At 39.7% G+C, this 15411-nt stretch overlaps 2 protein-coding genes across 5 annotated transcripts in view; one reads left to right on the top strand and one right to left on the bottom strand.

The window, feature by feature from the left end:
* The window catches only part of Atg18a (Autophagy-related 18a), a 541369-nt gene that overhangs the window by 97825 nt on the left and 428133 nt on the right, over nucleotides 1–15411 (bottom strand). The gene's annotated exons all lie outside the window — the stretch shown is intronic.
* Nucleotides 8822–15411, top strand: part of Ttc26 (tetratricopeptide repeat domain 26) — a 102760-nt gene continuing 96170 nt past the window's right edge. For both annotated transcript variants that reach the window (XM_090371432.1, XM_090371431.1), the window contains exon 1: nucleotides 8822–9130. In XM_090371432.1, coding sequence (XP_090227558.1) covers nucleotides 9128–9130 — 3 coding nt within the window. In that variant the 5' untranslated portion in view covers nucleotides 8822–9127. The remainder of the gene's footprint in view (nucleotides 9131–15411) is intronic.

Genomic DNA, 15411 nt, shown 5'->3' with positions numbered 1-15411 from the left:
GCAGAGCCGTTCCGAGGGTGAGGCGAACGAGGCTCTTGCCTCAGGTTAAAAGCTCAAATGGGCACCAAAAGAAAAATTAAATAATTGCCAACGTTTTCGATTTTATGTTTTGATTAAAGAAATATTGTTTGTTTATAATTAAAATTATTCTAATTTGTGATATTTTTGACAAAACATTTGTTTTAAGTATTAAAATAATATTATTATTAATTTTGAAATGAATGACATATAAAGAAATCTGTTATTTATTTATAATAAATACTGCTTATGAGAATAAAAATCACTTTAAACAGTTTTTATTTAATATATTTTGTTATTCTTTTGTTTTTATAAAAACGTGTACCAGAAATGTATTTTAAATGTCATGTGTTTTTTAATTTAATTAATTTTTTTTTATATATTTTAGGGGAGGGCGCAATTTTTCATTCTTGCCTCGGGTACTAAAATGGCTCGGCACGGCTCTGATTCTCAGAAATTCTCAACTGTATTCAGATTTGAAGAATTAGGCCGCTAGGATAGATGGTTGAAATCTTGGGAATGTTTCTCGAACTATTCAAATACAATTTTTGCACCGTGGATAGTTGTGTTATCGTCTCGAAAGAATCAATCACAATAAGGGTAAAAATAAAGATTTTCATATGACAGAAAGATATTTATTACAGGTAACATGACATTTTAACTGTATGAGCAGATCTCGTTCTGTACCAAAAGAACATGTCTCATCACGATACATAGTGTCGAAGTTGGCAGTTGATACAAAGGTTGGCAGGGTTGTTAATGGCAGTGTGTTACTGCAACAGGAGCTAGAAAATTTGGGCAAATTAGCTGAGAAGTGGCAACTGAAGTTTAATATTGATAAATGCAAAGTACTGCATATGGGTGGAGTAACCCCAGAGAAACGTACCAACTGTGTGGTACTACACTTAGGGTGGTAGAAAATGAAAGACCTGGGAGTGATTGTGTGGTCAGATATGAAATTTTTTGAGCAATGCAGACAGGCTGACAGAGCAGGTCATGGGGTATTGTCAATGATATACAGGAATTTTGCTAGTAGGAAAAAGGAGGTGATTATCCCTCTGTATAAGGCAATGGCCAGGCCACGCCTTGAGTACTGTGTACAGGTCTGGAGGCCTCATTTTAGGAAGGATGTAGAGTTGCTTGAGCGCGTACAGAGAAGAGCAACAAGATTGGTGAGGGGAATGAAGGGATCCTCTTATCAAGAAAGGCTTAAGTTCTGAAAATTGCAGCGGCTGGAGACTAGCCACCTGCGAGGTGATTTGAGTGAGGTGTATAAGGTGTATAATGGGTTGAGCATGCTGAATTCTGATGGGATTCTTCCACTTGTTCAGATGACGACTCCAGCGGTACCACTCCAGTGGAAGATTTTGATTTTTTTTTTTTACCGAAAGATGTGGTTTTGGTGTAAGCACAATTACCAAATCCCAGATTCTTCAACTTCCGCCACATAGTGCAGTTGGAAATAGGTATCTCTTTCCGTAAATTGAATTTTTCAGTCATTTGCTGCACACTTGACCTACTACCCTAACACACAGTTTGATTTAAATTCCTGTGGTCTCGTTTTTGGAGTACCGATTTTCTGCTGTATTTCTTCCTTTTAGAGTTGCCTCCTTTCACCTTATAAGCATTGTCCACTGTCGAGATGGTTTCTTTTGACACAAGAGTGATTATCTTTGTTTTCTGAATTGCGGCTCTTGCTAAACGTGCTCCAACAATAACACTTTTCTAAAAATCGGAACAATCACCTGCTTTCCCCCAGGACTGATCGACTAAGAGGCTCTAAGAAAGCACTCAGTATTTATCTGATACCAAGGAATTTTGATCATGCCATGTGATAACTAATATTTGCATATAGTGCGATTAATATATTTGCATATAATGCGGTTAGATAATGTTTACTGTGTAAATATTATTTATTGATACCAATTGCAAAAGGTTTATAATTTTTTGGCCAGTGAATGTATTTACTTTTTTATAGTTATCGTTCTCCCACGTCAGGTGTAATTTATGGACTTTTTCACAACGTGGATAAATTAGCCTTAGTCTAAGACGACAACTGCATGTTTTAATTTATTTATTATTTATTTATTATTTTGGGCGGAGTGGGGTCAACTGTGGCGTACCTAGGTACGGGAGGACCAGGCAGCCGCCCGAGAATGTAGGGGGGGCCCGAATTCCGATGATAAATAAAATTTTTTTAAATATAAAAAAATGGTTGTTTCTTTAATGTTTAGTACAAAAGAAAGTGATAGCGAAATTGAAACAGCAACAGAAAGGGATCAAGAGAATGTAAAGTTTTAATTATGTTATTAGTATTTATTAAATATTAATTATTTCTGAGTAGTACAGTACAACTATAAAAAGAAATAACTACTAAAACGTGTTATTCATTTGACCAGCTGCATGCTCTCTTTACTTCCTAACCACTATTCCAGAGGAGAATGTGCTTTAGCAGCCATATCCTCAAGTATACTCCAGTTGCGAACAGACAGTAAAGCGGATTACTGTGTAAATATTTCTCATACAAATCAAATCAATTTCAATGTTTACGTGTAATGAAAGTCACAGATTACAATAATATTAAATAAAGTTTATATTATTATTTAATTTCAAAATTTTTGGTTACTATCAGAAAATATGGAATAATAGATTGTGGGCTATAGTTTGTTTGTTTGTAAGAGGGTTTTAGGAGCATCGGTGAAGAAGGCCATAATGCTCCGTGTATATTGCCTGTATATTGCATGTTCTGCGGTCGATTTGCTGTTTGCTGGAGAAAACATCCGAGTTTCTGGGAAAGAAAGCCATGCTACCCTCGCCTGAGACCGACTAACTCAGCCACGTTGTGAAAAAGCCCATGAGAATTGCTCCTGTCATCTACGGGACTCGAAACCTGTTCTTTTCCGCCCAGTATGGGGAGAACGACGGTCCTACCAACTGTGCTACTCACAAGGGCGTGGGTATAGTAAATAATAACGAATAAACAAAAAGAACTGTCTAGTGCAAAAATAAGAAAATTGAAGAAAGCTCGCGAAGAAAACGCTAAAAAAACTTTCTTTTTCTATAGATAAATTTTTATCACGAGTGAATAACAGTGGTGTACCTGTGCCTTTAACAAGACATGATGGAAAGGAAAACAATCTAGCGATGTAGTGACGAAAGAAAATAGGGTATCTGTTCTGGAAGCACAAGAATGTGCCACAGAAGTTAACTTACTTTTAACTTCAGTTTTTCAGAATAAAAATGAATCAGTGGCTGCAAAGTCAAAGATCGAAAGTGAACATATAATTTACAATTTAAATTATCCCAGTGACTTACCAGAGATAATAAAAGATTCTATAAGAGTTGAATTAGTTCGAATGGGACTGCCCAAAATGAAAAATCAAAACTCTATCTCATTGATGCTTCACCTATGGTTTGCCATTGAGCATTGTTTCAGGACCTTAAAAAATGGCGAAAAGCTTGAAAGGACTTGGTTGATATAATGGTTGGTGTTACCAAGCTTTTCTTGGTAACACCAAAGCTTTTTAGCATTAGCATTGAGTTTACTCTTAAAACTGAGCAAGCTCAATGCTAATGGGATTCTTCCTCTTGCTCAGATTACTCACCTGAGGAGGCATAAATTCAAATTGAGGAAAGACAATTGTAGAATAGATGTGCGGAAATTCGCCTTTAGCTAGCTAGTGATTGACTGTTGGAACAAACTTCCATCTGTTGTAGTTGAGATCAGCAACTTAAATAAGTTTAAGGCATAACTAGACAAACATTTGGAGTGCATGGATGGGTGAAATGGGAAGATTTTTTTATTTTTTGGCTGATGCTACACTGGTGTGCAAAACTTAAGGACCAACACTATTTCTAAAGGTTACAACCAAAAATCAAACGAAACAGACTGTGGCGATTTGCATAACTGTGGGCGTTCAATAGAAAGCTGGTGCACATGCAAAAATTTGAATCGTGATGAGAGGGCTCACATAAACAGATAAAAGCAGCAGTTCAGCAGTTATGTGCAAATTATCGAATGGTGAGCACGATTGTTAGAGACGTTCCATTGGTTTCATACAGTGCTACAGAAAACGAAATGACCAGTAGAAAATATCTGGATGACTTTACCCGGGGTCAAATAATTGGCCAGATTCAAGAAGGTCGAAGTGCGAGGAGTGCGGCTGGAGAGTTCAGTATCGTCCATAGCAACGTCTCACGTGCGTGGCCTTCAGAACGACAGGTACAGCTGTTCGAAGGACCAGTGGTGGTCATCCTCTAAAAACAACGCCCAATGATGACCGCTATATACTCCTACAGGCCAAGAGTGACCGACACCAGACAGCGGGATCCATTGCAAACCAGCTGCACAGGACGCAGGATATCGCGGTTTACTGTGGCCAGGCGACTCCACAAAGATGGACAATTTCCTGACGGCTAGTACGCTGTGTCCTTTTAACACCTGCCCATCGGAGACACCGTTTACAGTGATTCATCGAACACAAGGACTGGACAGCAGGGCAATGGGGTAACTTACTCTTTACTGATGAGAGTAGATTCAGTCTCAGCAGCAAATCTGGACGTCAGCTAATATGGCGAGAGATTGGCACACGGTATCCCCCCCCCCCCGCAAACATCACTGAAAGGATAGATATGGAAATCAGGGTGTTCTCGTCTGGGGAGGCGTTATCTTGGATGGACATACACAACTCTAGATACTGGAAGGCGGTACTGGAACCAGTGCATGCTACCGTACTAAAACTATTATATTTAGGCCACCCGAATAATTAAGTTCATCTGCCGTGCTGGGTCTTATTTCTGTTAATTGCGTGTTTTCTATGGGCGATTTGTCTGTTTGCTTAACGAAAAACCACAGTTTCTGGGTGAAAAACCTTGCTATCTACGCTTGAGACTAACTATCTCAGCCACGGAGTGAGTGAAAAAAGCCCATTAAAGTTCCTCGCCTCATCGACGGGCGAACCCGGGCCGTTTCCACCCGGTGTGGGGAGGATGGTGACGATACCACAGTGCTACACGTGCAGGCACGCTACTGTACAAGGGACAAAGTATTCTTGTATTGATTGCGGCCTCCAGGATTACCCCTATATACCGCTGTAGCATCTGTAGGTTATTTATAGCCGGCAAGTGTGTGTGTGTGTAAGTACTGTATATGTGTGTGTTGCGATGGTTGTTGTTTGCGGCTCTGGAGTCTTAGCAGCCGGAGGCAGAGAGCAAGCTACCTGCGTCCCGACTTCCGTCCCTAGCCACGTGGAGGCGCTTCAGGAACTATCTAAATTACACTAAGTGGAATTCCAACAAGTGGAATCACGGTTATAATAAATAAGGAATGTGGAGGAGAAAGTGGGAGAAAAGAAAGTAGAAGAAGAAAAGAGAGCAAAACACTCTCTCAGGAAAAAGAAGAAATAGGAAAACACTAGTTGGAAAATCTAACAAGCGAGAGAGCTTGAAGAGGTAAAATTTTGAAGCCCGAAGGCTTGTAATTTTGAAAGAAAGATTCCCCTAGCCGGGAAGGAAGCCCAACCTGCACCGTAAAGGGGAGAAAGAAAAGTCTCAAGGAAAGAACATAGGTAATGTACAAGTGGCTTTTAGATAGTCACTTAAAAGAATAAATTAAGATAAATAATAAATATTTATATCACCCATATGAAACATACAAGTGGCTATTAGATAGCCACACTACTGTACAGAGGTAATCCTTCCCCATGTGCATCTATTCCGAGGTTTCATTGGCCCTGAGTTCGTGTTTATTAATGATAACGCCATACCTCATCGCACTGTAGCTGTTGATATGCTTTTGGAAAGTGAAGACATTGTTCGTATGGATTAGCCTGCCCGTTTCCGTCGATCTAAATCCCATTGAACACATATGGGACGCTCTGGGGAGATGCCTAGCTGCACGTCCACACCCACCAGAAAATGTTCACTAGCTGAAGATGGCGCAGTCAAAGGATTGGACGATGTTACCGCAAGAATTTATCAACAACATTGTTCTAAGTATGAACAGGCGGTGCAAAGCCTGCATCGACATTAGGGGTGTCCATATCTCCTACTGAGGACCACCTCTTCCCTTTGTTCCATCTTTGGCAGTGATGGATCTGTATAATGGCAACCAGTGCTATGTTGCTACTTTTGAATAAAGTCCCTCTGTACCGTTTTGTTTCCATTGTTGTGTCGGTGTTATTTCCTTCATCATTTCTTTATCTCACGAGGTTACTTTGGTGTGCTTTTCCCATATCCAAGCCACGCCTATGAGAAGCTACAGGTGAAAACCTGACTGGTCCTTAAATTTTGCACAAAAGTGTATATAAGCTTGCTTTCTTGCATCATGTGCTCTACTAATGCTAATACTAATACTGGAAAAAAAAGGATGCCATTTTCTGCTTTTGCTGCAAATTAATTAGTCATGCAAATAATCTCTTGAAAATTACTGGGTTCCGCTCTTAGTGTCATTTACAAGATGGTATAAACTCGCATGAGAACTCTCAAAATTATAAAACATGGATGAAACAGCGGAAGGAATTAGAGCTCCGGTTAAAATCCAATTAAATTATGGAGTTGTAAATCAAAATTTGATAGAGAAAGAAAAAAAAGTATTGTTGAATGATTTTGGAACGAGTAATTGAGATAATTTTAGTTTTAGCTTCATCAAATTTGGCATTGAGAGGAAGTAATGAAAAATTATTTGAACCAAATAATGGAATTTTTTTTGGGACAATTAGAATTACTGTCTAAATTTGGTCCAATACTTAATGAACATGTTCATCTAGTAGAAAGTAAAGAATGCACATATCACATTATTTTAGTAGTCGAACGCCAAATGAATTAATTGAAATGATAAGTGAAATAGTATTAAAACAAATTTTTAGAAGAATTTGCGATGCAAAATATTATTCAAGTATTTTAGATCGTACCTCAGATGTAAATCACCTGGAAGAGATAACAGTCATAATTAGATTTGTTTCTAAGTCTAGCTGCACAATAAAAATTTGTGAACATTGCTTGGGATACTTAGCGATTCATGATACATTAGCATAACCATTAGTACAGGCATATGATGCAAGAAAGCAAGCTTATGCAGCATCAGCCAAAAAAAAAAAAAAAAAACCACTCCCATTTTACCCCTCCGTTCGTTTGAAATACCTGTCCAGCTGAGCCTTAAATTTATTTAGGCTATAAACTTCCACAACAAGGGATGGAAGTCTGTTCCACCAACCAACTACCCGCTGGCTAAAGGCAAATTTCCGCACATCTATCCTACATCTGTCTTTCCTCAATTTGAATTTATGCCCTCTCAGGTGATTATTCTAAGCAAGAGAAAGAATCCCATCGGCATTGAGCATGCTCAAACCATTCACGGCTTTATACACCTCTATCAGATCACCTCGCCGGTTCCTAGTCTCCAGACACTGTAATTTGCAAAACTTAAGCCTTTCTTCGTAAGAGCAACTCTTTGTTCCATTCACTAATCTTGTTGTTTCCCTTCTCTGTACTCGTTCCAGCAGCTCTACATCCTTCTTGAAATGGGGCCTCCAGACCTGTATACAGTACTCAAGGTGTGGCCTGACCATTGCCTTATACAAGGGAATAATCACCTCCTTATCCCTACTAGAAAAATTCCTGTATATCATTGACAAGACACCATGAGCTATTCTTGCAGCCCGTCTCCACTGCTCAGAAAACTTCATATCTGCCTGCACAATTACCCCCAAGTCCTTTTCATTCTCTACCACTGTCAGTGTACTACCACAGAGTTGATACTTTGCTCTGGGTTACTGTTTCCCATATGTAGTACTTTACATTTGTCAATGTTAAACTTCATTTGCCACCTCTCAGCCCATCTGCTCAACCTTTCCAGATCCTGTTGCAGCAGCATAGCGTCAGTAGTGTCCTTAACAACCCTGCCAACCTTTGTATTGTCTGCAAACTTGGACATTAAGCTTGATATACCATCATCAATATCATTTATAAATACAGAAAACAACAATGGACCCAACACTGAACCCTGAGGGACTCCACTAATAACATTAGTCCACGATAAGCAGTGTCCATTGATTACCACTCTCTGTCTTCTCCCCCTCAACCACCCCTTTATCCATAGCAGCAATTTGCCTCGAAATATACTGACGCCTCATAGCCTTATTTGTTTTGGCACTTAATACATATCTTTCGTGTGTGTGAATACGTTAGGTCAGCATTTCTCACACTATAGTTTGAGACCCTCTGGGTCAGTGGAGTTACTCTAGACTAGAGATCCTCAAATATTGACCCAACTTTTTTTTATAAATATTTAAAAATTGAAACAATTTACACCATGGAAATAATTTTGCTAAGCTGAGGAGCACAGAGCAGTAACATATCTTACTATTCTGTGCTTAGAAGTACGCGAAAAAATTTTAAAGTTCAAAGAGTTATTTAACCCCGGGGGCTCACATCTGGTGATTATGGGCTTGGCACACCCAGGGTCCTGAGCTGGATATCATCATTCTTCTCCTTCTTGGTGATTCCCTTCTACTTTTGACTCTCTCTCTCTCTCTCTCTCTCTCTCTCTCTCTCTCTCTCTCTCTCTCTCTCTCTCAGGGTTACTTGGGAACTTTTGTTTTTTTTTTTCCTGGTGTAGCATAAGCCTCAGGCTTCCTTGCATCATATGGATAATAATAATAATAATAATATTACAAAGTTTGTATGTATTACTTATTTATTATATTACTAAGGGAGTCACTGTGTTTGGAAATTAACTCTCCTTTCCCACTCCACCTGTCGTGCTGCCACCTATGTGCAACTATTTGTTGTTGTCATGGTGTCCATTGAGGTATTAGGTGTAAACACTCCGTTGTTGGAAAGTGATATGGCTGTGGTATTATGAGATAACAGTATGGCTTATACCACATCCATTCGTTATCTTGAAACTTTATTTTTTATTTCACATTCTGTAAGGAATGAAGAGCAGTAATTGTTGATGTCCATTCTCGATTAGTAGCGTATTATAAAAAAGTATTTTTGATTAATCTTCTTTTGGCCACAAGCATGAAATTTATAGAGAATTTTCAGTTTTGTGTTTTTGAATTTAACGAAACGTTTGGTTCCTAAGAAAACTTTTAAAAAAATCAAAATGGTAAGTTTTGTTCATATTAATAAGCAAAATGAAACATAGCAGCAGTGCTCGTGTACTGACAGTTTTCCGTAAAACAATCTCTGAGTTTTATTGTAACCCATGTTTCTTGGGTTGCAATTATGTTGAATGAATTCTGGTCGCTGCTTAAGAGATATATTTTTTAAACATGTCGTAAACAGTGACCAGTTTCTTAATAATAATAATAATTCTTAGTTCACAATTCTTAGTGTTTTTCAAATTACGTTATGCAAATATACAGTTTCTGTATATTTGCATAACTTATCCAGTTCACTAAATCATGTGAGGCCAGGTAGTAGTAAAAGAGGCATGTGATGCAAGAAAGCAAGCGTATGAGCTTATGTAGCATCAGCCAAAAAAAAAAAAAAAAAAAAAACAATTTCACATAACCATTCCCTCTAAAAGTTAGCATTAGCATTAGTAGAGGCATACAATGCAAGAAAGCAAGCTTATGCAGCATCAGCCAAAAAAAAAAAAAAAAAACCGCTCCCATTTCACCCCTCCGTTTGTTCCAAATACATGTCCAGCTCAACCATGAATTTATTTAGGCTATCAACTTCCACAACAAAAGATGGAAGTCTGTTCCACCAGTCAACTACCTGCTGGCTAAAGGCAAACTTCCGTACATCTATCCTACAACTGTCTTTCCTCAATTTGAATTTATGCCCTCTCAGGTGATTATTCTGAGCAAGAGGAAGAATCCCATCAGCACTGAGCATGCTAAAACCATTCAAGGCTTTATTCACCTCAATCAGATCACCTTGCAGGTTCCTAGTCTCCAGACACTGTAATCTGCAAAACTTAGCCTTCCTTTGTAAGAGCAACCCTTTGTTCCATTCACTAAACTCGTTCCCCTTCTCTGTACTCGTTCCAACAGCTCTACATCCTTCTTAAAATGAGGCCTCCAGACCTATATACAGTACTTAAAGTGTGACCCGATCTTTGCCTTATACAAGGGGATAATCACCTCCTTATTCCTACTAGAAAAATTCCTGTATATCAATGACAAGACACCATGAGCTACTCTTGCAGACCATCTGCACTGATCAGAAAACTTCATATCTGCCTGCACAATTACCCCCCAAAAAAAATAGATTGCTCGAACCCACAACACTGAGATTAAGAGTCTCTTGCTCTACTGACTGAGCCAGCCGGGCTATAAAGTTTGTCCAGTTCCTCCTTGAATTTATTTAAGCTATCAACTTCCACAACCACAGATGGAAGTTTGTTCCAGCAATTAACCACCCGCTGGCTAAAGGCAAATTTCCGCACATCTATTCTATAACTGTCCTTCCTCAATTTGAATTTGTGCCCCCTCAGGTTTGTAATCTGAGCAAGCAGAAGAATCCCATCAGAATTCAGCATGCTGAACCCATTCACGGCCTTATACACCTCAGTCAGATCACCTTGCAGGTGCCTAGTCTCCAGCCGCTGAAATATACAACTTAAGCCTTTCTTGGTAAGATAACCCATTCATTCCCCTCACCAATCTTGTTGCTGTTCTCTGTACATGCTCAGGCAACTCTACATCCTTCCTAAAATAAGACCTCCAGACATGTATGCGGTACTCAAGGTATGGCTTGACCATTGCCCTATACAGAGGGATAATCACCTCCTTATCCCTGATAGCAAAATTCCTGTATATCATTGACAATACCCCATGACCTGCTCTGGCAGCCTGACTGCATTGCTCAGTAAACTTCATATCAGACTGCACAATCACTCCCAGGTCTTTCATTTTCTACCACCCTAAGTTTAGTACCACTCAGTTTGTACATTCCTCTGGGGTTCCTTCAACTCATATGAAGTACTTTGCAGTTGTCAATGTTAAACTTCAGTTGCCACTTCTCAGCCCATCTGCCCAAATTTTCTAGATCCTGTTGGAGTAGCACACTGCCATTACTGTTATTAACAACACTGCCAACCTTTGTATCATCTGCAAACTTCGACCTTAAGCCTGATATACCATCATCAGTATCATTGATAAATATACATAACAACACTGAACTCTGTGGGACTCCACTATAACATTAACATCAGTCCATGAAGAGCAGCACCCATTGATTTCCACTCTCTGTCTTCTCCCACTCAACCACCCTTTTATCCATTGTAGCAATTTACCGTTAATACCACACTGCTCCAATTTGTACAGTAATGTAAGTAATACAGTAATTTGTACAGATAGGTGGAACAGGGCCAGGGTATGTCTGCCAGGGGCAAAGGTTGATGACATAGAGTGGATATCATCTTTTAAGGGCACAAAAGGTGATATAGTTGTACACGTTGGCACTAATGATATTAAGAGTAGGAGACCGGCAGAATTACTTAATAAGCACAGGTCACTGTTGAAAAAAAGCCGTGAATTAGGGTTCAATTTGAAAGTGACTGCAATTCTGCCCAGACACGATAGGAGGGAGTATATGATGACAGCCTTGTCGATCAATTGGCCCTGGAAAAATTGTGCAAGGCTTAAGGGGTAGAATTTTTTTCAGCCTGGTCTTGTTAACAGGACAGACTGCTTCTACAGGGATGGGATACACTTAAATAGAAAGGGTGCAAGAATATTTGCTGATGCTGTCGAGGCAGTGTTAGGTGGGTCGGAAAACTGCTAGCTTGGGGGGGAGATACAAGGACTAATAGACTAACAGTAGCCACTGGCAGAGGTGAAAGTGATTCTTGCATTGCTTCTATTGGAATGAGCAGCAGCCTGGAAAACAAGATGCAGGGTATTTCAGAGACTGCTGGGAGTCATTGTAGTAGTAGTAGTAGTAGTGGCATGTGATGCAAGAAAGCAAATGTATGAGCTTATGCAGCATCAGCCAAAAAAAAAAAAAAAAAATCACACCATTCCCTCCAAATGCCTGTCCAGTTCCTCCTTAAATTTATTCAACCTATCAACTTCCACAACGACAGATGGAAGTTTGTTCCAGCAATAAACCACCCGCTGGCTAAAGGCAAATTTCCGCACATCTATTCTACATCTGTCTTTTCTTAATTTGAATTTATGCCCTCTTAGGTTCGTAATCTGAACAAGTGGAAGGATCCCATCAGAATTCAGCGTGCTCAACCCATTCAAGGCCTTATATACCTCAATCAGATCACCGTGCAGGTGTCTAGTCTCCAGCCACTGCAATTTGCAGAACTTAAGCCTCTCTTGGTAAGAGGATCCCTTCATTCCCCTCACCAATCTTGTTGCCCTTCTCTGTACATGCTCAAGTAAATCTACATCCTTCCTAAAATGAGGCCTCCAGACCTGTACGCATAACATTAGTCCTGACCATTGCCTTATACAGAGGGACAATCACCTCCTTTTCCCTGCTAGCAAAATTCCTATATATCATTGACAAAACCCCATGACCTGCCCTGGCAGCCTGTCTGCATTGCTCAGAAAACTTCATATCTGCCTGCACAATTACTCCCAGGTCTTTTTCATTTTCTACCACCTTAAGTGTAGTACCACACAGTTGGTACGTTTCTCTGGGGTTACTTCTACCCATATGCAGTACTTTCCATTTATCAAGGTTAAACTTCAGTTGCCACTTCTTAGCCCATCTGCCCAAATTATCCAGATCCTGTTGCAGTAGCACACTGCCATTACTGTCATTAACAACCCTGCCAACCTTTGTATCATCTGCAAACTTCGACATTAAGCCTGATATACCTTCATCAGTATCATTGATAAATATACAAAACAACAGTGGACCTAACACCGAACCCTGTGGGACTCCACTAATAACATTAGTCCAAGAAGAGCAGCACCCATTGATTACCACCCTCTGTCTTCTCGCACTTAACCATCCTTTTATCCATTGTAGCAACTTACCCTTAATACCATTCTGCTCCAATTTGTACAAGTAAACACATGGGTTGTGTTAGGGTAGCCAAGAATAGGAACAGGTGCATGAAAACTTGCATGTACACCAATGCTAGGAGTTTGGTAATTAAATTTGATGAATTTTAGCTATTGCTCAAAACATCAAAGGCAGATATTGTTGGGATATCAGAGACGTGATGTCACACAGATATGCAGAACTGGAATTTGGGGAGTACAATGTGTACAGAAAGGATAGGAAGGGAGGAGGGGTTATGCTATTAGTTAAGAAACACATAAAATCCAAGGAAGTGAAACCAGTTGACATCGCTGGACAGTGCAGTGTCGAGTCAGTTTGGTGTGACATAAGCATTGGGAGATCAAAATTGAGAGTAGGAGTGTGCTACAGGCCTAATGACTCTGATGAGTATAATAAGAAACTGTACAGAGAAATAGAGTGGGCCAGTAAATCAGAGTCTTATAATGGGGGATTTTAATTTCCCAGATATTGACTGGAATTTGTGGGTTGGTCACTCACACACTAGCAAGGCTTTTGTGGATTTATTGGATGATTGTTTTCTACATCAGCATGTTCGGGAGGCAACTAGAGGGAGTAATACTCTTGATCTGATTATCAGTAGTGATTCTTCATGCATTAAGAATTTGCAAATAGAGAATCCACTAGGTGGCATTGATCACAGTGTGCTGAAGTGGGATTTCCTCAAAGAGGTAACTACCATCAAGGGTAAAGGGAAGGGTTTTGCTTTCGTAAAGGCGACTACGATGGTCTGAGACAGTATTTAAATTCTATACAGTGGGACCAACTGATGATGTTACCAACAGCAAATTCAAAATGGGAAGCATTCAAAGAACTTATCTTGGAAGGTACTAGGCTTTACATACCAACTAAGAAATATTGTTCAAGGTTTAGGCCTAAATGGATGTCAGATGAACTAATGAGACATATGGCAGAGAAGAAAAATTCATGGGATACATATAAATTAATGGGTGACATGGAAGCCTATGATAGATATAAGCTGGTCTGTAACCAAATCACAAAGGAGATTAGACAGGCAGAGGTAGATTATGAGAAATCCTTGGAAAAGGATGCAAAGAAAAACAGAAAAGAGTTCTTTACCTATGTAAACTCTAGAAGGAAAGGGATGAATCAGATTGGTCCACTGGATATTGATGGTTCAACTGTTGGTGATCCTGCTCAGGTGGCTAACAAACTAAACGAGTATTTTGCATCTACATTCACACATGAGGAGTTATTCAGGAAGGGGAATGACAGAGTTGAAGTAAACTCCTGCAGTGTGCTAGATGATTTTGTAATAACTGAGAGGAAAGTGGAGGAGAAATTGTTGAGGATAAACATAAAAAAGGCACCCGGGGTGGATGGGATCTATCCAGTTATATTAAAGGAGGCAGCAAAGGAATTAAGAAAACCCTTAGCCATGATTAATGAGAGCTTCTTTGGACTCAGGGGAGGTACCCATAGACTGGAGATGTGCAAATGTGACCCCAATTCACAAAGGAGGACAAAGGCTGACACAAGTAATTATAGACCTGTGAGTTTAACTTCTGTTCCAGGAAAATTAATGGAGGCACTGGTTAAAGAAGCACTACAGGATCATCTAGCGAAGACTTCAGTTATAGCTCGGACACAGCATGGTTTTGTTAAGGGGAAGTCTTGCCTGACCAATTTGATTGGATACTATGATGCAGTCACAAAAGAACTGGATGCAGTGAATAACTTTGATATTATATATTTGGATCTTAAGAAAGGATTTTGATACCGTTGCACATGGAAAACTGCTGCACAAATTGGAGCAGTGTTGCATTGGAGGCAAATTGCTGCTATGGATAAAGGGATGGTTGAGGGGGAGAAGACAGAGAGTGGTAATCAGTGGACACTGCTCATCATGGACTAATGTTATTAGTGGAGTCCCTCAGGGTTCAGTGTTGGGTCCGTTGTTGTTTTCTGTATTTATAAATGATATTGATGATGGTATATCAAGCTGAATGTCCAAGTTTGCAGATGATACAAAAGTTGGCAGGGTTGTTAAGGACACTACTGATGCTAATCTGCTGCAACAGTATCTGGAAAGGTTGTGCAGATGGGCTGAGAGGTGGCAAGTGAAGTTTAACATTAACAAATGTAAAGTACTACATATGCGAAACAGTAATCCAGAGCAATGTATCAACTCTGTGGTACTACACTGACAGTGGTAGAGAATGAAAAGGACCTGCGGTTAATTGTGCAGGCAGATATGAAGTTTTTTGAGCAGTGGAAACGGGCTGCAAGAGTAGCTCACAATATCTTGTCAATGATATACAGGAATTTTTCTAGCAGGGATAGGGAGGTGATTATTCCCTTGTATAAGGCAATGGTCAGGCCACACTTTGAGTACTGTATACAGGTCTGGAGGCCTCATTTCAAGAAGGATGT

The sequence above is a fragment of the Mastigoproctus giganteus genome, chromosome 4 (genome assembly GCF_048544385.1).
Source record: "Mastigoproctus giganteus isolate SK-2022 chromosome 4, ASM4854438v1, whole genome shotgun sequence".
NCBI lineage: Eukaryota > Metazoa > Arthropoda > Arachnida > Uropygi > Thelyphonidae > Mastigoproctus > Mastigoproctus giganteus.
The sequence above is the reverse complement of the archived record's forward strand: the minus strand, read 5'-3'. Positions and strand labels throughout refer to the sequence as shown.